Here is a 24498-nt window from a genome sequence, read left to right as displayed (position 1 = left end):
AAAAAAGATGTCCTCCACCTAAGACAATATATCACTTATTACGTGACTGTGCAGACGGTTTTTGGTCCACAAGGGATGAAGAATTCATTACTAAAGTTTTGGATCTAAGACAACGTTACATACAGTTCGAAACTGAAATGTCCGGTGTAGGTACCTATGACCAGGGACAATTTCCCCTGCGAGAGGTACACCCAAGGAGACGTGATGACGGTGTTTTTTGAGCGGGTGCAGGTATACACCCCTCTTACCAAATTAGAGATATTGGAAATCAAGAAGATAGTACCACCTCACGAAAAAGACCCCGCAGGATTCCATAAAGAAATAAGGGACATTCTGAGTCTGGGAAATTATACTTTCCCGGATATAAAGATATTACTGAAGGTTCTCCTTCCCGAAGGGATATATGAAAAATTGGTGGAAAAAGATTGGAATATAGATGGGGGAGCAGCTATATATTGGACAGCACTGGGTAATGAGGATGAAGCTCGCCAACCAGGAGATGGGTTGGGACCCCTAATATGCGCATTCCCCGATGTCCTTATGCAAGTATTACCCAAATTATTAACGACGAAGAAAAAGGATTGGGACGCAATATCAGCGTGTAAACAAAAGTTAGATGAAGATCTAGGAGATTATTTTGTAAGTCTACAGAAATGTTTCGCCATTAACAGCGGCCTCTCCTCAGGCAGTGATGGATACCAACGTCTTTTTGTAGCAAAATTGGTGGAAAATACGCTTCCCCCAATAAAGAATAGACTCCAAAAAGTTGAAAGTACCTGGCAAGCGAATACCTCTCAACAGATGCTGCAAATGTTACAGTACCACCACAATAGAATTAAAGAAGAAGAAGAACAAGATGAAAGACGCGTCAAGGACACCAAAATGAAAGCCCTGGTAGCCCAGACAACGACTGTATCCAACTCGGGTAAAAATAGCAAATCTACTGAAAAGGGGTCGTGTAATTATTGCAAGAAACCTGGCCACTTCGTCAGGGAGTGTCCCGTATTAAAACATAATATAGCAACAGGAAAAAGGCAAGCCCGTCCCCATGCCCCTCGAAAGAATGAGGCCACAGCCCCTACGGCCCAGGCCCGACCCCCCGCTAAAGCCCCCACACAAACTCAAATGTACCAGCGCCATTTCCCATAAAATTCAACAGGATACAGTTCTGGTAGTAAGAGACCCTTCCAAAGACATCATAGACATACAGGCCCACGCCACCCCAGAGGAAAAGGAAAAAATGGACTGAAGCAGGAGGGACAGAGACTGAACAGGGGTGGGTGACATAAGACAAAACAGTGTGGTTCCTACCGGATTCAATGGTACCCATAATCATAGAAACTACGCATAGTCCAGCACACCTAGGTGAGAAAGGAATGTTAGATAGCTTAAGACCATTATGGCAACGAGCCAAAGTTGTTGTTTTTTTAGCTTATGCAACTAACAACCATTGACAAAGCCAATAGTCCTGGCTTGTTCTAGGTAGAAGGTTACTTGTTGTATTATTTATCTCGATGCAATGAGAGAAGCAGAAAATTTACCACTGGTGGCACACTATGCTAAGCACAGATTGTGATAGCTTACGTGTATTTAAGCCACGTCCTTAATTACATCAGTCCCAACCCACAATCTAGATAGAAACCCCACCCAGTCTTTTCATCCCACTTAAAGCCCTATTTGGCACACATGTTTAACTGTTCTGAGGGAGTGTGTAAGAAGGACGGGAAGAGAGCTTTAATCAAAATTCACCAGATAACCAACTGTGCAGTCACCAACTCTACCCAGATCTACTTCTTTCAGTTGTTCTCGAAAACAAATCCGTTTACAGGGCCCAGCAGCTGGGATGGCAGAAACTACAATAACATTCGGATTGTGCTAAGGCAGCGCATGCAGTAAACTGTTGCTCTCAGATCACTAGAACACCCCTACTGTGTGTAGGGGTGTTCTAGTGAACTGAGACCAACAGGGAAACACACACACACACCATGCTCCCCTCCATTTCAGCGTCGTTTTATATTACATGATAGTCCGCGTTTGAAATCTCACAACGAATGATGATGACCCTATGAGAAGTATTCATTTACAGGCAACTTCCAGCACGAGTATAATAAAAGCATTCTCTTCAATAGGGGTACAAACGTTCTACACAATGACATGAAAATGTACTGTAAAAATACATTCTACAAAACACAACGGAAAAAACAAGTGCAGCCAAGATAACGATAAGGGAGGAATGCTGCTGGCACATTGCGCGCTGCTGCTCGCTCCCGAGACCCCTAGGCCATCAGAATGAAAGGTTTGTGGAAAGGTGGGACATGCACCCGTCTTTGGCCATTTGCGTGCTTTCATTACTGAAAGTAATACGCAAAGGCCAATGGGATGTGTGAGAGGAGGCAGACCCACATGGAGAAGTTAGGCTTGACCTAAAAAAGGACAACCCCCTGCTTGGGGAGGTAAAAGTAACTCATTCAGGTCAAGGAGAAAACGTATTAGGGGCAGAGCTGGGGGACTCTTTAATAAAGGTAGGTGATATAGAACCATGAACATACAAGTGGTGCCTCCTACTGCTCCTAAGATGGCACAACGTAGCACAACCCTGTTGGGGGAGGGACGGGGGATAAGTTCAATGTTAAGTTTCTATATAATTGAGCCTTGGTATATACATAGTATACTGTAACCGTCTCGGAGGAGACTTAAGAACCAAAATGTGTGATTTGTAACACAGCAATGGTGAAGACGATTGAGAATGTTCTTGTATTACATTTGGCTATAAACATATTGTTATTTTGCAAAATACCAATAAAAACCTTTTTTTTAAAACATATGTTGAAAGATGTGTAACAAGGATACGGATTTATTGTGTGTGTAACTGTTGGGTGTTCTGACTCATCCAAGTGCTTTAGAATTGGGAGAATTTTAGACACCAAATCCAGCACCAATGCCGGATATAAATGTGCTTCCACTATTGCCGATTTCTCCATTAGCTAAATATGGCTGACCTTCCATAGTGTTTGGGCATTAAGGCACTTCATACAATAAGCAGGTTCAACTAATTGTGGAAGAAATGGGTGGGCTACCCCAAATGGTCACTCGAACTTTAAAGTAGTAATGCAAATAAAGCAATGAAATAGAAGTTACATAAAACACAAGATCAGTAAAGGAACAAAACAATGCAAACCTATAAGGAGTCAATGTTTTCAAACTCCAACTGTGTTGTGGAGAACATCTCAGCCCTCAGTTCATAGGGCATGCAGCTGAAACTGGAAACGGGCAGGTGAGAGATTCCACCGCTGGTCTCACATAATACTATTTGTCAATGAATCCCACACTAATCAATGATGAGAGGTCAATAAGCGAAGGTTTCTTTGTGCAGGCAAAACACTTACAAATGGCATGCCCCAAGCGCCATTTGGCTGCATTGCAGCTGAAGCATGGCAGCGAGTGAAAAACAAAGTGATTGTAAACCTCTTGGCACTGCTGCTTTTGCTAAAGCAACAAGGGATGGTCTTGGGCTAGCCACAGATTAGCCTGGTAAAAGGGACCTACTCTCTCAAAACACTTCCATGATGTTTTTCTAACCTTAAGGGAGGGAAACAGGTGCTTGTGTATTCATTTTTCTAAAGCAATGGGTTTTCTTCATGGGATAAAAAAATGCTTGAATGATCATAAAAATCAGCAGTGGTTAGCATTTTGGGTTCACCCACGTTTCTGTGGTTGCTGGTGCCAGCTGCAACAATAGTGTTATTATTATTATCATTATCATTTTAAATCATGAACTGAGAAAAACACAATTGCAGCTTGACTGTCCATATAAATCCCTTTTTATTTCACGTCCTTCTCCCAGACACTTGAAACAATTCGTCTTCAGTTTGTATAACATGGGTATTAAAACCCAACAAATAAAAGGGTATACATCTTCATCAATATGTAATGATTTGAACAGCCAACGCGTATTTTGTGAAATTCTCGCTTCGTAGGGCTTTACAGAATTTATTCAAGATTTTATTTCACTATCTCATGATGTAGGATTCCCACAATTCCTCGTGACCCAATGCTTCATCCAATGGTTTCCTTCAGTAGCATGCTTCGACTATAGCCGCCCGTCAGTGTAGATACCATGTTGTGATAGCTGTTGAGCAGTGTTTTTTTTCAGAGGGGACATTCTGCTGTCTTGGCAGAAGACACTTAAGAGTAAGGCTATTGCATTTGTCCTCCAGAGAGGAGGAATGGTGGAGTCTTAGCAATTTGGGTCAAGCTAGACTGACAACCTTTTTACTGGAGAACTCATTGTGAGAAAGTGCCCTCGTTCTGCATGGTATGCCCCCACTTTTTGCTAAATTGCTGATGTTCTTTGACGGAGTGTGCCCTGGGCTCCTGCTAATCAGGGACCCAGGGTCTAGGTTCCTTCCCTAAAATTGTATTGAAGCCTAGACCCAATTGGCAACTCTGGCCACAGGTAGGCCCCTGGGAAATGGTACCACAGGTACCCAGGGCCCTGTGACCAGGGAAGGCCCCTAAGGGCTGCAGCACTTATTGTGCCACCCTTAGAGGCTCTGCACCTTTTCACTCACACACTGCCTTTGCAGGCTGCGTGTCTTGGTGTAGAACAAAGTGAAGAGTTGACATGGCACACATCCCCGTGTGCCATGCCTACAAACCACTGCCCTGGCATAGATCGGTCACCCCTCTAGCTGGATGCACTATGCCAGTGGTGAGGGTACGGGTGCATCAGCCCTTGTACTCCTACAGTGCCCAAGTCCATTCCTGGGCATTGTAAGTGCAGTGCTGCCATTAAGAGTATATAGTACTGGGAGTTTGTCATTACGAACTCCACAGCACCATAATGGCTACACTGAAAACTGGGAAGTTTGGTATCAAACTTCTCAGCACATTAAACCCACACTGATGCCAGTGTGGTATTTAATGTAAAATGCATGACAGAGGGCATCTTAGAGATGCCCCCTGAAACTCGACCAACTTCTAGTGTCCCGACTGAGTGGCTGCTTAGGCTGCCACCAACAGACATGTTTCTGGACCCCTGGGTTGAGAGCCTGCTGCTCTCGGGGGGCCTGAAACAATGCACATCCTGGGATGAGGTGCCAAGCCTCCTCCCCCAGGATGGGCAGAGTTCACGAAGGGGGAGCTTCAAAGGCATGCCGCATTTGTGAGCCTCCCCAGACCATTTGCTGCTCTCAGCAACTGGTCCCAACTGGTTCTACCCCCCTCTTTGGGTGGGAGAACCAGCGGGAAAACAAGTGAGGGAAAGAGGTGTGCCCACCTCTGCCAACTCCACCCCTCTGGTTGGGGAGGTGAGGTGAAGCACAACTCCGCGTCCCGGCCATCTTGAGGATGGGGGGACCCAACCAACCAGGCACAGGTTCCAGCCCCTTCCCACTGGAGGGTGGCACGATGGGGGGTGTACCCACCCCAGGGAAGGGACCCATTGGTCCCTGCCCCTTACCTACCTGTAACACCCCTAAATCTAGTATTTAGGGGGCACCCTATACCTTGCTCCCTCAGATCCAGAAATGACAAGAAAAGAAGGTCCGAACAGCCGTGCAGCCAGCTAACAGGAGGAAGACGCCCACTGACTTGGCCCCAGCCCTACAGGCCTGTCCCCCCCCCCTTGAACATGCTCCGGCGAAATCCTGGTGTGTCCTGCAGCCAGCAACCTCAAAAACCCCAGAGGACCTGCCTGCCTTCACTCCCAAAGACTGCTTCTCCCGTGAACACCGGATTTGTTCAACTGCAACCTCTGGCAGCGGCCGGAGACCGCGAATCCAGCCCACTCTGCACCTGCCGTACCTGGCCTGAGCTCGAGTGGAAAAACACCACGAGGAAGACACCCCGCCGATCCTGACCTGAGATCTGGCGACCCCTGACCTGCCTCAAGACTCAGCCGATGCCTGCAGCCTAAATCCAGAAGGCCCCCCTAACCGCGACCCGAAGCTGGTAAGAAAATCGACCCCAAAAGGCACCCCTGCACCCGACGCCCCATTGCCTTGTGTGCCCAAACCGACGGTGCCTAACCAACCCCTAACTTCCCAACTTACCTCTCGAAGTGGTGGTCGCACCCAGAAGTCCTTTGTTTCCCTGCCTGCAGTGCTTTTTCAAACCGGAGGTTCTCCATTGAAAACAGGGCACCCGACCCTGAAATGGCACCCTGCACCCGGCTGCCCCAGTGCCGCTGAGGGTGCACCTTTTGTGCAACTTTGTTGCCCCATTGGCCCTGACCTAAACCCTAGGAGCATTGCTCCCACAACCTAGTGGCCTGCTTGCCAGCAGCCACCAAACGGAGGCCCTCTATCCCCTATTGGATAACATTGGGTCCCAACACTCTGCACCTGGCCGCCCTAGTGCCGCTGAGGGTGCAACAAGAGTGCATCACAGACCCTGGGGGACCCCCCCCCCCCCGAGTCTAACCCCAGAACCTTAACTCCCACAGTTGATAACTTACTTGTGAACCAATAACCTGTTTTTCCTCCTTAGGATAACATTGTCAATTTTCTTCCAAAAAGTTTTTAAGTGTGGAGTTTTTAAATCTAAAAATATTCTTTTTAAAAATCGCACGAATAACCAAAACGTATTTAGTTACCTGTTTGCAGGAATTGTCCCAGTGCTGAATCTAGGTATCCAGCACTGAGTTAGAAAAGTAACGTAAAAAGTAACTTACCTGTAATTTACTGAAAAAGCCTATTCATTTCAATGTACTGTATTTGCTAAGTATTGCAACCTACTGCATCCCCTGTAAATCAAACAAAGTACAATTCCTATTGCATTTTCAAACTGTATGACAATCGGCAACTTATTACTGAAAAGTATTTAATGCTTACCTGTGCCAGGCTTGCTTGCTTCTAAAATAAAACCACAGTATATTTTTTAATACAAAAACAATTGGTCTAGAGTTCAGTCCTTGAGTGTGTGAATTAATTTGCTGACTATGTACATCAAATGCTTAACACTGACCTCTGATACTGCCTTACTGCTCGACCACTCTACCACAAATAGAGAGTAAGGTTCTATTTAACTTTAACCTCTGCCTACCTCATTTTGGTGTAGTATAGATGGAGCCAGTTTCCTACACTCATTCATAATAGAGTTAGGACAGTCTTTACAATGGCTTTGTGCCAGATGCCGCATGTGTTAGAAATGCTTCCTCCAACTTGTATCCAAATCTGCAGAAAATGTATTTTCTCCTCATTGGTTCTTTCATTAAATCAAATGAATGTCCTTAAAACCTTAGGCATACACACAACTTCTCAGAACAAGCACCAACCGTCTAGATTCACACACTGATGTTATCACGGCAATCGATCCGCCTAAGCTCTTTGCTGTTTTTACTAGATTTGCAATATACAAATACACTGTACCTTCGTACATACATTATCTGTTTTTGTTTCATAATTTTGTCATATGCTTTGTCCATCAGGCAGAGTGTTCTGCTAGGGAATAGTGCAATGAGATGCTTGCAATTTGCAATTCATTTTGCCTTCCCCAAGAGCAGTGAGGACTCTTCTTCTCCTTCATGCATTTTAAGTATAATCACTACAATGTTGTGACCTACAGGAGAGAAGTTCACACAAAGTTCTCTGCTTAAGTTAGCTTTTCAATGCAAGATATTGTAGCCTTTTGTGTATTGCACAAAATGCAGTCAACAGCCTCTTGCAACTAGAGGGTTTTCTACCTTAAATATATTTTGTATCTTTCTTTAGGATACTAGTCATAGTGTGTTTATAGATTTCACGAGAACTTTCTTTTATCCAGGTCAAAGACATGGTATCGCAGAAGAACATTGGTCTTATGAGAATGCAGTTTTGGAGGACAGCCGTAGAAGATATTTACCATGACAACCCTCCCCATCAACCAGTTGCCATGCAGCTCTGGAAGGTACAAAAAAAGAGAGCCTCACTTTGTTTGATGGATGGAGTTTAAATGCTGTCAGCCTGTAAGGTGTTTTGTTCTGAGTAAATGGTTATCCGTGCAAGAAGTGTCTCCGTTTGTTTTGAGTTGTGATTTCTATTTCTGTGGTTAGGTCCATACTCTGCATCTTCCATTACTTATTGTCTTTATGTACTTATTTTAATATTTATCTCTACCTTTTTAGGCAATGAAGCGGCATAACCTCACCAAAAGATGGTTCATGAGAATTATTGATGAAAGAGTAAGTTCACGTTTCTTAATTTTATTATGAATTAAACTATTGTTTGTTATTCCCTTGGACGACTATTTATGTGAATGATAACAGCCACAGTAGCTGTCGTCAGACTAATCCACATTTCTATGACTGTTCTCGGAGTTCTTCCATCCCCACCATTTGTTTGTTGGTGAGAAGAAGGTCAACTGTTTTGTTGATGACAGAGATGGTAAAAATGCCATCCCTTGACTTGCAGCTGAGCACGATGTGGACTTAACATCTCAACTGTTATCTAAACCTTTGAAGTGTCCTGAGGTGTGGTGGCCTTGTATGTCTTTACCTCCAAAAAGGACCTGATATTTCGCTAAATTATCTGTCTCTCCTCTCATGATGTACATAGCATTCTCTATGAGAAGCAAGCACCAATGTTTTCATTTTTCATATCACATTGTATCTGTTTGGACCCAGCCATATGCAAATCAATCTTGACCCTGTGCCTCATGTCTTTTGACTGGGGGAGAATGTTTCCATTGTCAGCATTCCGTCCATCATTTGTTTGCTGTAACACTTTTCGCCCTAAGTGGGATGGGTATGCCCAGACATGGGTCCTGTGCTCTCCATGCCACTGGATTCAAGCTAGCCTGGCTGAAGAAGGGTGACATACCCTGAAACCGGTCCCAGGATGCTTGTTTCCGGTCCAGGGAGAACCTGGCCTGGCAGTTCGGTCTGGACTGTTCCCATGGGGCACAGGGTCAAGACTGATTTGCATATGGCTGGGTCCAAACTGGGGTGGCGTAGTGGGCAAAAGAACGATGGATTTAACACAGATCTTTTGACTGGGGGAGAATGTTTGCATTGTCATCATTCCATCCATCATTTGTTTGCTCTAACACTATATGGTATCCAGGCAGCTGCACCACAAATCATTAGCCCTTGGCCTGTAATCACAACTTTTTCGCCTGCTGTTTAGTACGTTTTCCATTTAGGGCATCCCCTCCAAATATATGACACATCCTCTTCCTAACAAAGTACTACCGTTCAACAATTTGTAAACCCACCTCCGTACGGTAGACATTCACATTAGACTTGCATTTTTTTCATGTAAGGACTCCCTTTCTTGTGCAGATGCCTCTCTCCGCTTGTTTCCAACCCCAATTGATACTTGTGTTAAAAAAAACCTATAGTGTATATCAATGAAATCTGACCTGTTATGCCTTTAAGAAATATATGCTCAACTTTAAAGTCAGTAAATGCTTTTGTGGCAGAGCTTATAACTTTCAGGGTCATAATTCAGTGCCTAGTCTGGACGTAGTGTACCTTTTCCTCTTTCATTACAAAGTGATATTTGCTTATCATAAACGATTTAACCTGCCCCTTTCCAAACTTGCCTACAATCGTTCTACACACTTTCCAGCCAACCACTATATATCAAACCATCTAGTGCTGGTGTGAAATCTGGGCTCATATGAATGGCTAGCAAAGAAACATGAAATGTAGTCTCCGGCACGGAGTATGTACGTTTATCCCATGCTTTTTATAAAAGTTATTTTGATTTTTGCATACAAAGATCAGGGTCTAAGTTGTTTGAGAAGCCACAAGATTCTCCATAAGGGTTTACCTGCCGTTGCCTGCTTCATAAATCCCCCGTGCCTTTTCTGTACATTAAAGATATCAAGTGTTTAGCTGAGCTGTGTGGTTTTACTGCTCCACCTCTGGGCATGACAACCGCTCTTACTGTCCTGCATGCATACGTATTCTCTTGCTAGCTCGTTCTTTTATCGCTTTCCATGTTGGGTTAAGGAGCTGGCTTTGTAATCTGTAGATCTTTTTTGGGGGTAGTTTTACACTTAAAACCTCAATTAGATATAGCGATTGTGGCATTAAAACATTTTCATGGATACTATTGTTCCCAGCCACGCAATGTATTGGCATTTGCATTTTCACATCTAATGTGATACCTCCCTTAACAGTTCTGGATAATTGGCCTTGTACAACATATTTACTTATGCTTCTGATTTTTTCTCTAAGTACTGCAGTTTTCCCACAGGTAGGTGCACTAGGTCACATATTTCATACAATCAAGGGCAAATTAAAAGTATGCCACCCCACCTCTCTAAATTTAATAAAACTACCTCACTCCATTTCCTTCTTTGAAAGCTCAAAGCAAGTCATTGTCCGGGCTTCAGGAGATCTTGCCAAATAATAAATAATATGTAGAAGGTAGTTTGAATCCATATTCTCCTGCAGGCGACCAGTCATTTCTATTTGCAAGTTGTTACTGGGGTAAATGAAATCAGTTTTTAGTCAATAGGCTAGTGCATGTCGAGCAGGCGAGGCTTTTTCCAAGAGAATTGCAATGACTGTGCATTTCAGGAAGCCTGGGACAGTAACACTGATGGCAGCTGCAAAGACCATTTGCAACCATTGCTCTGCCACCATTGCTCTGCCTGCAGTTTGAAAACATTGATTTTCTGCGTTAACCTTGTACTTCACTTCCTTCCAACGGCATGACGTTAGTGAAGGAAGCCAGTGGAGATGGACGCAGAGTGGATGGGATGTCCATGGTTCATGTTTGTTTAGTATGGATTTGTGGGCCTTTGTTATTCTGAACTTTGAGGCAGTTGAAAGTTCTTGTAGTGTTGTCTCATTATGGAGTATGTGTTCTTCAGGTCTTCCCCAGTGTATGTTTTCTGGAGTATGTTGCAGATATGTAAGAGTTCCTCTGTTATGTACCTGATGAGGTAAGCATTTTTTTGCTCTCATCCACTACATAATACCTCTCCATTGTCATGCCCCATCCTCTTCAGACGAGGACCTACATCACTGCCCTTCTTATTGACCTTCCTTATTGAAGCCTATTGGTTCGGTCTGGCCTACTTCCCTTTTCCCAAATTATTTTTATTATACCAGGATTCGATTTTTTTTATTTTTTTATTATTATGAGTAACGGCAACTTGTCAGGGTTCTTTATATTTTATGGTAAAAAAATGAAATGTCCTGGCACGCCCACCTATTTGGCTATGTGCTGTTGGTTTATTGTCCTTGCTTTACATATATGTATGTTGTTGGATTGCGTGACTGGAACAGAATTTTTTCTGTTCAGTTGTGGCAGTGGGGTGGGCAGTACACCCATTTTCAAAGTGAGTGGTCCAAAGATATTTGCAGCATTATGGTTGTTAATTTGCACTGAAAGTGAACACTAACTGAAGAATGTGGCCAGCTGTTGTCTGGAGTCTTTAACTGCTTGTCTGATATCCAGGGAGCACATGCTTTGTATTGAGTCTGTTCCTGAATTTGTGCCAAGTGTGTCCACCGATAAAAATGAAATCCTATCTTGGCAGCATTTTCAGAGGGCCTCCTTTTCAGGTGCGTTTCAGATTCAATTTGAGAAATTTGCCCATGAATGAGATTGTAACCCGTGGTCAGAAGATCACTGCATTGAGGAACAAGTTGGTCATGTTTGTCCATTACATTGCCGAGCGCTTGAAAGCTGAATATAGTGTTATGATATTTCCTTCCAGGTCCTTTGTAGTGTACTAGACGTTTCTGTGCATTCTTTTGGCTTGTTTGCTTTTTTGAATAATCTGAACTTCTGAGTGGATAAGCTGTTTGAATATAGTAGACGGCGTTCACCAATCTGGTACCTTCGCATTGAGAAAAAGACAAACCGTAAAAGGTTTACAGATCCAGGCTGACAAGATATGTAATTGGTAAAGCGAGGGAAGAGCCAGGAGTTTAGGACCTTCCTAAACACGAGTAAATGAAGCTCTGGCCATATGGCAGGTGAAGGGGAGTTCCACTTTAATGCAACAGCCCTTGAAGAAGCCTTGCTGACGAAATCAGAGTGCCACAAGGAGATGCAGTCCTGCTAATCCTAAGGGACAGCCAGGATTATACCATTTAAAGAATTGGGGAAGAGGAAATGGTCTTTTATAGTCTTAAGTACTAGACAAAGACATTTAAAGAAAATGCATTCTTTGACAGGAAGCCAATTTAAAGAGGCTAAAGAACAAGAAATCTAGTCCATTTTCTTGAAGTTCAGCACTAGTGTGGTAGTGTAATTCGTCACCTGCCTGAGGTTATACACAACAAGTTGCATCCGGTAGACATAGTTGCAGTAGCCAAGTGTGCCGAGGTAAAATATCTCTGGATTTGCACTTTGAAGAAATGGGAAAAGATTAATAATGCATTTTAAAGTGCAAAGTTGAAAAAAGCATGAACTGACCACCATGGCGAGGACAGAAGTGAATTTGACACCAAAGTTCTTCAAACAAGAAAAAAAGACTGTTTTCTGGCCAAGGGAAGAATGCCAGAATGAACGTTCCCAAAAAGTGCAATGGGCAGCTGAATCCCGTTCTTGTCACCTTTTAACTTCAGCTGATTAAAACATCCAAGTTTTGATTTTGGCCAAGCAATGTTTAGCAGCACAGCTGGTAGCATCGCCTGAGTTCTAGTATAACTTGCTTATCGTCTGCTTACATAAAGAGGACAAAGTTAAAATACTGTACAAGATGAGCCTGTGGGATCATGTAAAGATTAGAGAGTAGTGGAGACAGAATGGAGCCCTGGGGGACTCCACTGGTAAGGGATCTAACAGAGTAGTTACAGGAACCAATGTAGGTTAATGTTTGACTACTCCCCTTTGGCAAATGGGCTACTTTTGTTCATTTAATGCAGGGGTACACTTCAAGAAGGGTATTATGGAAAGTCATTGCTTTGAGTTGAGCTTCAGCCTCGTCCATGTCTCTTTTTTATCTGCTTGCCTACTGGGCATAGTTTAGATAGATAGATATATCTATCTGCATTCTCTTTAAGAAAATCAATAAAGTTGTCACTGCTGAAGGTCTAAAGAACAATACATCAAAAGACACCAAATTCGCAACTTAAGAAAGTTCTAACTTAGCCTTCAATCAGAGTCCTGTAAAGCGAAGCTACTCTCCCGTGAGTGTCTCAAGGCGCTAGGGGGGGGGGGGGGGGGGGGCTGCTGGTTGGACTGGGTGGAGGATCATTCCGGGGCCAAGTCTTGAGGTCCTTCCTGAATTCGGTCAGCGACACAGATTGCCTGAGGTGCAGGGGCAGGGTGTTACAAGTCATGGCGGCGAGGTAGGAGAATGGCCTTCCTCCTACTCTGGTCTTGTGGGTCCTGGGGACTGAGGCGAGAGTGAGTTGGGAGGATCAAAGTAGTCAGGCAGGTGCGTGGAATGTGAGGTGGTAGTTCAGGTATGCTGTTTTTTTGTCATGTAGAGCTTTGTAGGCATGGGTAAGGAGCTTGAAAGTGACTCTCTTGTTGACTGGGAGCCAGTGGAGTTGTCGGAGGTGTTGCGTAATGTGGCTGTGGCGGGGGATGTCGAGGACCAGTCTGGCTGCGGCGTTTTGTATGTTCTGTGGTTTCTTGAGCTGTTTCTGGGTGATGCAGGCATAGAGTGCATTGCCGTAGTCTATTCTGCAGGTGATGAGTGCGTGGGTGACCGTCGTTCTGGATTCTCTGGTTATCCATCTGCATGGCTTTCAAAGCAGGCAGAGCGTGTGGAAACAGGCTGAGGAAACTGCGTATATTTGGCAGTTCATAGTGAGTGATGAGTCCAGTATGATGCTGAGGTTGTGTGCATGCATGGTCCGTCAGGGTGGGAGGGGAGATCCCAGAGCGGTTGGCCGCCAGGAGTCGTCCCAGGCTGAATGGGTGGGTCCCAGTATGAGTACTTCGGTCTTGTCCTAGTTGAGCTTGCGGCAGCTGTCTTTCATGCAGGTAGCAACGGCCTTCATTCCACTGTGGAAATTGGTTCTGGCGGTTGTGGGCTCATTGGTGAGGGAGAGGATCAACGGAGTGTCGTTGTCATAGGAGACTATGTTGAGTCCTTGGCTTCTGATGGTAGCCGCGTGGGGGGCCATGTAGACGTTGAAGATGGTGGGGCTCAGGTAGGAAACCTGGGGCACTCCACAGTTTATCTCCATGGGTTTTGAGAGGAACAGCAGTAGTCTGTCTAGCTAAATCCGGCAGGTGAGGAAGGAGTGGATCCAGTCCAAAGCCTTGGACCCTCATCAGGCTGGCTTTCGGCCTGCCCATTCCACCGAATCTGTGATCCTGACGGTTGTGGACATCTTGCGGGATAATGCTGATAGAGGCTGTCCCCAGTCCCTGGTCTTGCTGGATCTTTCCGCAGCCTTCGACACGGTCGACCATATTATATTGGTCGACCGTGTCAGGAGGGCTGGTGTTCAGGGGACTGCGGCTCGTTTGCTTCCTTCCTTCCTGGAGGATCGTTCTCAGGCTGTCCGTCTGGGTCAGTTTCTAGCACCCCCACGTAATACCACCTGTGGGGTCCCTCAGGGTTCGTCCCTTTCTCACCATCTATTTAACATCTATATGGCACCCCTGATCCAGTCTCTTAAAGACAGGAATGTGCTGGTTCTCAACTACGCTGATGACCTTCAGCTCATCCTCAGGGTTGATAGCTCCCACAACTCTATCACTGAATTCCAGGATACCATGTTATATATCCAAAGTTGGATGGATCTTAATCATCTTAAACTGAATCCTGGTAAGACGGAGATAGTTCTCACTGGTGACAGCCATAAGCACTGGGGCCCCCACTACTGGCCCTCAGAGCTTGGCTCTCCTCCCGCCCGTCCACGTCAGCCAAAACTTTAGGAGTATTTCTGGACAGCGACCTCTCCCTGGAAACTCAGGTTGGAGCTGTGGTGTCTAAGTGCTTTTTTCAAATGCGCAAAATCAGGAAAATTCACAGTTTCCTCACTCATGACGCCTTGAACCAGGCCATGATTTCTACGGTCTTATCCCATGTAGATTACTCCAATTCTGTATACTTGGGCATGCCTCACTACTTGCTTAAGCGCCTACAGATAGTCCAGAACCAGGCAGCACGATTGATTTATCGCCAACCTAAATGGCACACCGCTACCCCTTTGTTGAGGTAACTACATTGGCTTCCAATATCACAGCGCTGTGCCTTCAAAACGGGTTGCCTCATTTTTAAATCCCTGCATGGTACCAGTCCTGAGTTCATTAATAGCATGATACTCAGGCACATTCCCACATGCAATTTAAGGTCCGCTCATCTCTCACTTCTTGCTATCCCGGGTTTCAAACTGGTACGCCAAGGAGGTCGCAGATTCGCCACTCTTGCCCCCAAATTGTGGAATTCCTTTCCGCTTGAAATCCGATCATGCACCGACCTTCTTCAATTCAGGAAATCTCTGAAAACATGGCTATTTATACAGGGTTAGCTTCTGTCTTTTCTGTCAACCTCTTGAGCCTCAGCGCCATGAAGCCAATCGGCGTACGTGCGCTCTATAAATCTCTATTAACATTAACATTAAGGCCTTGTCACGGATGCCAGCGTCGTGGAGTCTTTTGATTAGGGTGCAGTGGGAGACTGTGTCGAAGGTGGTCGAGAGGTCTAGTAGGATGAGGGCTGCTGTCTCACCCCGGTCGAGGAGGAAGCGAATGTCGTCTGTGGCGGCGAGGAGTGCAGTCTTTGTACTGTGGTTGCTTCAGGTGCCGGATTGGGAGGTGTCCAGGATGTGGTTAACCTCGATGAACTCGGAGAGTTGGGCGTTGATGGCCTTCTCTATGACTTTGGCTGGGAAGGGGAGGAGTGAGATCGGCCTGAAGTTCTTGAGGTCTGTCTGGTCTGAGGATGGCTTCTCCAGCAGGGGGTTGATCTTGGCGTGTTTCCAGTCAATGGGGAAGGTGCCGATTTCGATGGGGTGGCGAAGCAGGGGGGCAATGGCGGCAGCTGTTCTGTGGAAGATGTTGTACAGGTAGGGATCCGTCAGGGGACCTGAGTGGGTACTCTTCATGAGCATGTCCTCTGTTGAGAGACGGGTCCAGCAGAGCATGGTCAGTTGGGGTGTGGCTTGGTTGTGTGTGATGGTGGCGGGCGTGGTGGCCGGGTCAAGGGTGTCAAAGTTGTTGTAGATCTTCCTGATCTTGTGGTGGAAGAAGGTGCCGAGTTTGTTCCAGAGGTCTTGGGAGGGGGCACACATCTGTGGTCTCGCTGTTGGGCCTGGTGAACTCCTTGACGATGTAGAGGAGGAGTTTTTTGTTGTTGTGTGCGTTGGCGTTTATTGTGTCTTGGAGGGCTGTTTTCTTTGTGGTTTTCAGGAGGCGATAGTGTGCATTGATGGCGGATTTTAAGGTTGCGCGAGTTTCCGGGGTTTTGTTGTGCCTCCTTCTCTTCTCGAGACGTCTGCAGGTATGTCTGGACTCGTGGAGGGCAGGACTGAACCAGCTTAGTTCACACCTCACCTTACTTTATTAACTTTAGTTCCAAACCCCTCCAAATACTCTATCTTACATCAAATGTATTCACATGTACCACATTACATAATATAGATCACAAGTTACATCTGTTATTAAAATGTATACACATGGATATGTATGAGAGCAAAAATCTTTAACACCACAAATTATTGTAATTTTTGAAATTGCACTTAATGTAAATTTGATAAAGATGTTTGTCGTCATGCAAGTGAATGCTCTGTGTTTTAATGGTGAGGTGATATGTGAAGGCACCAGCGATGTAATTAATTATATTTGTGCTGTCTGTGACATCATGTGAGGTGATGTGCAGTCTATTGGATGCAAGTTATGGTTGTTAGTAGCTCTAACTGGCCAATTTTACAAGTTATTCCACTGAAATTGATACCTCTCCCTGAGTTGTTTTTCAGTGAACATATGTATATATTTATTCTATGCCAATTAAATTAAATCTGGCTCAGTGTCACTCTGCTGAGAGCACGTGTACTAACAAACACACATCCATATGGATTAGTATAGTACAAAAGACACTTTGTTACTACAGTACAGTGTAACAAACTGACTTCAGAAAACACTGCTTACTGTCTCTGACACTACATTTTTATTATGGCTTGATATAGTAAAACCAAAGTGCTAATAGTCAGGCGGCCTTCCCATTTTGGTTTTCCCTTCAATGCATTGATGTACCCCCTTGTATTCTCGTTTAATAAGTTTCTTTGTGACTTATTCATACATGACATAAACAATATATGCAGCTCCACAGTGTAGTGTGGTGTTTTATTACCAATATTGAGGGATGGGAAAGCGTTATGAGGAAGTTACGTTTGTCTTTTAAAGGTGTTCAAAATATCTTCGATTGCTCTCCTATTTCTGTTGCCGGCCTAATGAAGACTGTGCCTTTAGTATAAATATGTATTGCATGTTTTTCACAGATGTTGATTGCCTGTTGCATTAAATCTCTTATACTGTTAAATCTTAAAAAATTTCTTAGAACAATCCTTCATTTTTAAATTTGTGAGATTTGCATCTTCACTTGAGAGAATACATAGAGTGGGGATTGGAGACTGTGCATTTTCTGATACTCATTAGGAAATAGCGAGTGACCCTTCTGCATTGAGGGTCTCCCTTTCAAAGGAATCTGCTCTTCTGGCTCCCGTTTTCGCTTTTCCATTAAGGCACAAACCTTTTAATTTTCCCGATGGACAAATTGATCTGGGTGTGTTTTGAGATGGATGACCCTTATCAGGTCTGAATTGCAGTCTGTACCCCACTATCTGGAATTGAAAAAATGATTATTAGCAATGGATGAGCCATAATCTTTTTTGCCTTAGTTTGAGCAAGACCAAGCTATTTCGGGACTGGTAGCCTCAAATCCTTCTAGGGCACTTCTCTGTGGCTCACTAGTTTTGGCTCTTCAAGCTTCAACAAGAAAGTGAAATCTTTTTGGAGTAAGGTCAGTCTGTAGCAGCCAAGATAAATGCGGTGTTCAACACGTTTCCCATCTCCTCTGCATTATTTGGAAAGCTATACCATTCATTTCAGAGAATACCAATGTTATGGTGGTGATCTCCGGCACATTATTGCATATAGATTATTGTACCGTCTTACACCTGGGTCTCCATTCGTGTATGCTTGCCAGATGTCAATGTGGGCAATACTTTATGGTGTGCTCCTTTCTGTTTGCCCAAAGTTAATCATCTGTCAGAACTTCTCAGAAACTTGCATAGTTAGCTGTAGAATAGTGTATACAAATTCAAGCACCTATGCTTTGTCCACTAATGTTTCCATGAGAAGGTGGTCTCGGCTCTTGCAGCTACTTTCTCCACCCGACGTTTGAGCTCCGTTACCTTCCTTTCATTGTCCAACGATTCAGCAGTGTGTTTTATAGTGGGTACTGTTTTAGAAACTTGGAGGCCAAGTTATAGAAAGCCTTACTCGTGAAACTTAGGAACTGTGCCCTCTGGCTTTTAGGAAATCTTTAAAAGTGGCTCAGTTTTGTTGATTTGATAAATCAGGTTGTTGTTTTCCTACACAGTTAATGAGTCAGAATTTATTGTTTGCCTGTAGTACCAAGAAGCAACAAGTAGTGTCTAGTGTGTGTTGTGCTTTATAAATGAAACAATCAAGAAAACAAAATCACTTGTATAATCCTCCAGTATTGGAACCTGTTGAGACCACCTTATGCATCCCAGTTCGAGTTCAGCGCTTGGTTCCCTTCATGATGTACATTGGGAATGATTCTTGGGATGTGTTGGGGTACTTGTGGTTCTACATATTTTCATGTTATGCACCAGAATAAGTAAGGACTTACTTTCTTTTGTTGCCTGTTGTAGAGGACGAGAATCATCACTACAGTTTGGCCGTGAGAGTAACTGAATTACCACCTCTCATTTTCTTCAAGAGCAGCTGGGAGAGGTCCAGGAGAATGCGTTATCTGACTGCTCCCAGTCATTACCAATTGAAACTTTAGTTCTGTGGTTTGGCATAACAGCTTGAATTACCCACATGGCTTGAGGCTCTTGTTTGTTTTTCTTTGTGAAATCTGACTCTGCAACTTGAATGAAAATGGCAACCCAGCATAACTTTGGAGATTATGCTCTTTCATTTGTAACATTTTGCATTTCTTCTATAGGAAAAGAATTTGGATGACCGAGCATACCGTAGTATTTCGGAACTTGAGAAGTATGCTGAGAACACTCAGAGCTCACTTCTGTATCTCACTCTAGAAACATTGGGTATGTTGTTATAACATTCCATGCAAAAATACCAGTGGACACTATTCCCTTCCCTTACCTTCTGTCCTCTGCTATCTATTCCATTCTATCCAATCCTGTTCCAGGCTCTGTATAAGGAGAACTGTTTTGGATGTAGAAATCATGAAAAATTCACACAATGAAATAAGAGACCGATGTTAGTAGAATAATGTTGCTGCTATTTAGCCTGAGCCGAGAAACATCAAGTAGAGTGAATATTTGTAAAATATCTTTAACAACTTTTAGCAAACACCAGCATACTTTAAGTTTGAGGTTGGTTTCTAGTGATGGTGTAAAACCTTCTAAAATGGCAATCTAAATTTGTATTGTGCTTCTGTTGTAGACAATTTAGATCAATTCATGTAGCTGGCAGACAAAAACGTTATCGACAAAGCCATTAGGTATGACTTTTTTTATAGTGCACTTACTTAGGTATATGCAATATTCAGCTACACTTTCACACATAGATGCACTCAGAGCACACGTACAGTTGCTCATGCACATCAGCCAAACATACCAATAGAGACCAATGCACACAGACCAACAGACATACAGATGCTCCTGTAAACTAGGCAAGACAAACAGGAACCCCTGACAACTCATAAACACATCACATATTTTATTCCCACTTTCAACTAATTTTACTTTCTTGCAGTCTCCTATACGCTTTTCCAAAGAGCGTCATGAAGGTGTAGGTTCAGTTCCTAGCCTGCCACTACTCTTTTAGTCACTGCATCAATACACGTAGTCATGGGGATGACCACCTACAGCAGTTTGAGATGGTTATCTCTTGCTTTGAAGTTTGAACTCCCCAGGAGTCTGGCAAAACGACCCCTAGTGTCAATAGAACCAAGCTTTGAAGCATGATGGCAAGAATGGAACTTGACCAGTCCGTAATTGGTTTGCAAGAGGATGCACTAGGATTGTTCGATCAGGGTCAGGCATGCTACTGAGGGTGCACTCTCCCCTGTTATCAAATTTTCTATGGGGGTCAGCAGGGGTGTGTGATGGCCCCCTTATTGTTCCTCATATATATCAATGCCATAAAGTTTTGTCTGAGTAAAGCAGGGAAAGATCTGCCCAAAGTGAAGTCTAGCACCCTCTCGATTTAACTGTATTTCGATGATGCTGTCCTAATTTCAAGGACTGCAAATGGACTACAACAACCTTTTTAGATGATTTTTATAGTTTCATAGGGGAGGGGGGAGGTCTAGTATTTTTAGTGTGCTTTTATGGCTTTTGATAAGCCGAATAAAGAATATTTGACTGACTGACCCCTAGTGTAGATGGGGTCCTTTGGCTTGCTCTTGATCTTTTTTTTTTCAACTTGTGAAGTGGCAATCTAATTTCTCACTAAATCCTAGAATTCTTAGGGGTGGATTTGAAAACAGTTTTTTTTTAATTGATAGATAGTGATTGCTTCTCTAGCTGATTGACAGTCTCAACCAGAAAATCTACCTTCTGCTCTCTCTGCATTGTAACCCCACACTGGGAACCTGCTTGTTGATTAACAGAATGGTATTTAGTGGTGTAGGAAAGTAGTCTTTTTTGACATGGTCACCCCACTTTTTGCCTGGTAACTGATGTGATTTCGAATGGAAGTGCACTGGGTTCCTGCTAACCAGGTCCCGAGTACCAGCACTTTTTCCCAAAACTGTACAATTGGTTCACCCAATTGGCAAAACCTTTAGCATCCTCTGTAAATCCCTGGTACCTAGGGCCTGAGGTACTAAAGAGGGTCCCTGAGAGCAGCAGCACGAATTGTGCCACCCTAAGGTACCCCTCATGAAGCACATGCAGCGCTGCCATCGCAGGCTGCGTGACGTAGGGCAGACAAAATTGAAAACACAACGTCACACATCCCTGTGTGCCATGTCCCCTAACACTGCATGTAATCTTTATAAGTAAGGCTCCCTGTTTTACGGATTTTTACAGATAAATACAGACAGAAAATAATGTTTTTTCTGTCTGCATTCATTTTCTTAAATGGATAAATACAGAAAATATGCTTCTTTTAAGTGACTCTTCGTATTGTCTTTCATGAATTATAGCCCAACAGCTGAGAAGATGGACAGCATGGGAAATTCAAAAACAGGATGATATTTCTTTTAATAACGACATGTGTCAACATACATTTGTGGCATAATGCTAATTTTTGCCAGTGGGTCTACTGGTATGTAATATCTGGCAACTTAAATAGCTTAAACACAACAGACATCAAGGTATGAGTGTGCATCTATCATTTAAATAAATATGGAAATGTACAGTTTTACTACTACATTTATAGGCAAAACACAAAATAAATATGGATGAATACAGATAAAATGGCCCAAAAATAAATATGGATAAATACAAACGGAAATGTAGAAAAAAAAATGCCAGAAAACCGGGAGCCCTATTTATATGTCACCCCTACAGCATGCCTGACAGCCGTAAGGGAGGGTGCTGAATATTGCATGTGAGGGCATACCTGCATGAGCAGAAATGCCCCTGTGCTGGTCAGTCCCATTACTGTCATTACAAGTGACCAGGGAAGCCATCTTAAAACATGTGATGGACACTGGTGAAAGCAAGTACCCCAGCTACGTGATGGATGGACTGAAGATAGGGATGTTTGGTATCAAACATCTCATATTGATAAACCCACACTGATTCCAGTGATGGATTTACCTATACATGCACTCAAAGGGCACCTTGCAGGTGTCTCCTGAAAACCTACCAACCTCTGGTGTGCTCTCTGAATAGTTTCAATCAGCCTGCCACCCGAGACACTGTTCTGACCTTCTAGGGTAGGAGTCAGAAGACCCAGAACAAAAGCCTGTCCGGGAAGAGGGTGTGATACGCACTTCCACAGGATGACCTGCTGATTAGCCTTCCTAGGCCGGCAAGCTTCAAAGAGCTGCTCCCTTTGAAATGTGAATCTGGCTCCCCTCACAGGAGCGGAAGCTGACCCCCTTTGTCCAGAGCCCCTTTGATACCGGAACAGGTGGGAGAATTAGCTAGTCAGATAGGCATGGCACCCCCAGGCTACTACCACCCCGAAGGGTGGGCTAAACTGAGGTGGACACGTTTTTTCAGGAGTAGCCATCTTTGTGATGGCATACTTAGGAATTCTGGGATAGGGTTATGCCCACTTCCAACAGGAAATGGTCATATAGAGGGCATAGGGACCCCAAGGGTCAGTAGCGCATTGGCTACTACCGTACACTCCCCTAAAGTGAGTGTTTAGGGGAACCCCAAGTACCAGAAGAGCAGATCCTGAAGATGGACAAGAAGATCGCACAGCAAGAACAGAAGACCCAGCAGCTGACTTGGCGCCAAACCTGCTGGCCGGCCTGCTGCCTTCCCCTATTGCACCAAAAGTTGACTTGTCCTGCAGTTGCTGAGTCTCCAAAACCCAGGAGACCTGCCAGCCTACGCCCAGGAACCAAGACCTCCTGAGGGACATCAGACCTGTCCCCTGCATCCCGTAGACAGTACATGAAGGACCAAGAGGACTTTGACCCTGCCAAAACCCGCCGCCGCCGCCAAGCACCTCTGCACCTGAGCCCCCCAGCCTGTGTCAAAGTGTGCCAACGGTGTCTGTGTGGTACCCAAGCCCTCCAGGTACTGAGTCCACCGTGGAGTGACTCCTCATGAACTCCCTGACGCTGCCTGCAGCCTCTGTTAGCAGGTCCCCTCAACAGCGAGTGTTGCTGGATGGAGAAACTCGGCACCCCAAAGACCCTCTGTACCCGGACGCCCTGTCCTGAGGAAAAGAGGAGCAAAGGTGTCCCAGCGTTTCCCAACATCGCAAGAACTGAAGCCACTCTTTGGTTTCAACCGACTGGTCCTACAGTCCAATTCTGCAGCCTCTTTCAACCGCGACTTTTCTCCATAAGATAGCACTGGGCACTCAACGCTGGTTGGCACCTCTGCACACAGCTGCCATAGTGCCGCTGGTGGTGTTCTGCTGGGTCTGCCTTGGACCTTGCCTACCACTCACCTTAAGGGTTCCATAAGTCGCTGACCAGAACTAGTAAACCACATCTGATTTTCCTTCCAAAGGATAACAATGCAGAACTCTGAAATTGCCGACTTTTTGAAACTGATATTTATTTATATTTAAAATATAGTTATCTGAATGATTTTCTTCTGATGCCTAAACATATATATACGTGCTATTTTTATAAATGTGTGTGGCTCTCCTTTTTGAGTCCTGTGTCTCACTTATTGACCATTGTGTGTATTTTCAGATGTCTTGCACTCCTCTGTGTTAAGTCTGTCTGCTTGACCACACTACCCCCTAACAGAGCACCTTAGGATTGCCTTAGCAAGCCCCCGGTCCACTCATGAGGGAACCCCTGGACTCTTTACACAATATATCTCATTTTGATATAGCGTATAAAGAGCCAGCTTCCTATAAGTGATATCTTCCATTAGGAAAGCACTAATGGAGTGAGAGTTATCTGTCATTAACACCATACATCCTCTTGCTCGTTTCCTTGAGGGACGAATTCATGTACTTACTTTCTTTGGTACTAATAGGTTTGGTGGACCTTGACTTTTTTTGAGATTGGAATTGTCTAGTTTCCTCTGACAGGTTTTTTCAAAACTTTAAAAGCATGTTTTGTCTCCTACTTTAAAACTTCTACTGGGAAGGGTTTGGAGGTAGGGGCCGACTAAGAGTATAATCCATTATTGGGCCAATATAGCCTCTGCTTGGCATATGTCCATGGGATTTTCTCACCCAAGTGGTTGTTCAGGACTTTTTTTTATTTGAATATTTTGCCATATCTGGAGAGTTTGGGGCTTAATCTCTTTTTTTAGGTTCCTCCTTTGGCGGCTGAGGGCCGTGTTTTTGCTATAGTGTGGGCAACTTTTGAAGTGGCTTGGCTCCTCTCTTCCCTACACCAGTTATGTCCTGTTTTCTTGACCCAGTCTCTCTTCTAGGTCTGTCTGAATTATTTTATACAGCAATGATTGAGATGTCGGAAGCAATTATGTATGTATGTATGTATATGGTGTTTCTATTGCACGAACATAGCCAAAAGGCAGCAGAGTGCAGGACATAAAGTCAGTGATTAATAGAAGAGGAGGCTCTGTTGTTGACAGTTAATACGCTGTGATGTAGCATTCTTTAAAGAGGTGCGTCTTCAACTTATTCCTAAATAGGAGCAGCATTTTGGCAGGCCGGATGGATACAGGATAGGTATTCCATATCCTGAGTGCTTAGTTGGAAAATGCCTGTTGTCTTGTTTATCTTTTTTGTCTTCAACCTGATGGCATCCTAGCTGCGGGTGTGCCTAGAACCACCAGAGATGGCGAGCTAGTCCTCATATAAACGGATG

The 24498-nt window shown here is 44.3% G+C and overlaps 1 protein-coding gene across 3 annotated transcripts in view; it reads left to right on the top strand.

Annotated features, from left to right (window-relative positions):
• Positions 1 to 24498, top strand: part of NDUFAF6 (NADH:ubiquinone oxidoreductase complex assembly factor 6) — an 86269-nt gene that overhangs the window by 42270 nt on the left and 19501 nt on the right. For all 3 annotated transcript variants that reach the window (XM_085605232.1, XM_085605231.1, XM_085605233.1), the window contains exons 3-5: positions 7765 to 7887; positions 8105 to 8161; positions 19048 to 19150. In XM_085605232.1, coding sequence (XP_085461358.1) covers positions 7765 to 7887; positions 8105 to 8161; positions 19048 to 19150 — 283 coding nt within the window. The remainder of the gene's footprint in view (positions 1 to 7764; positions 7888 to 8104; positions 8162 to 19047; positions 19151 to 24498) is intronic.

Source organism: Triturus cristatus, chromosome 5_1, assembly GCF_964204655.1.
Source record: "Triturus cristatus chromosome 5_1, aTriCri1.1, whole genome shotgun sequence".
Taxonomy (NCBI): Eukaryota; Metazoa; Chordata; class Amphibia; order Caudata; family Salamandridae; genus Triturus; species Triturus cristatus.
Note: the sequence above shows the minus strand (reverse complement) of the source record. Positions and strands in the feature narration are given on the sequence as shown.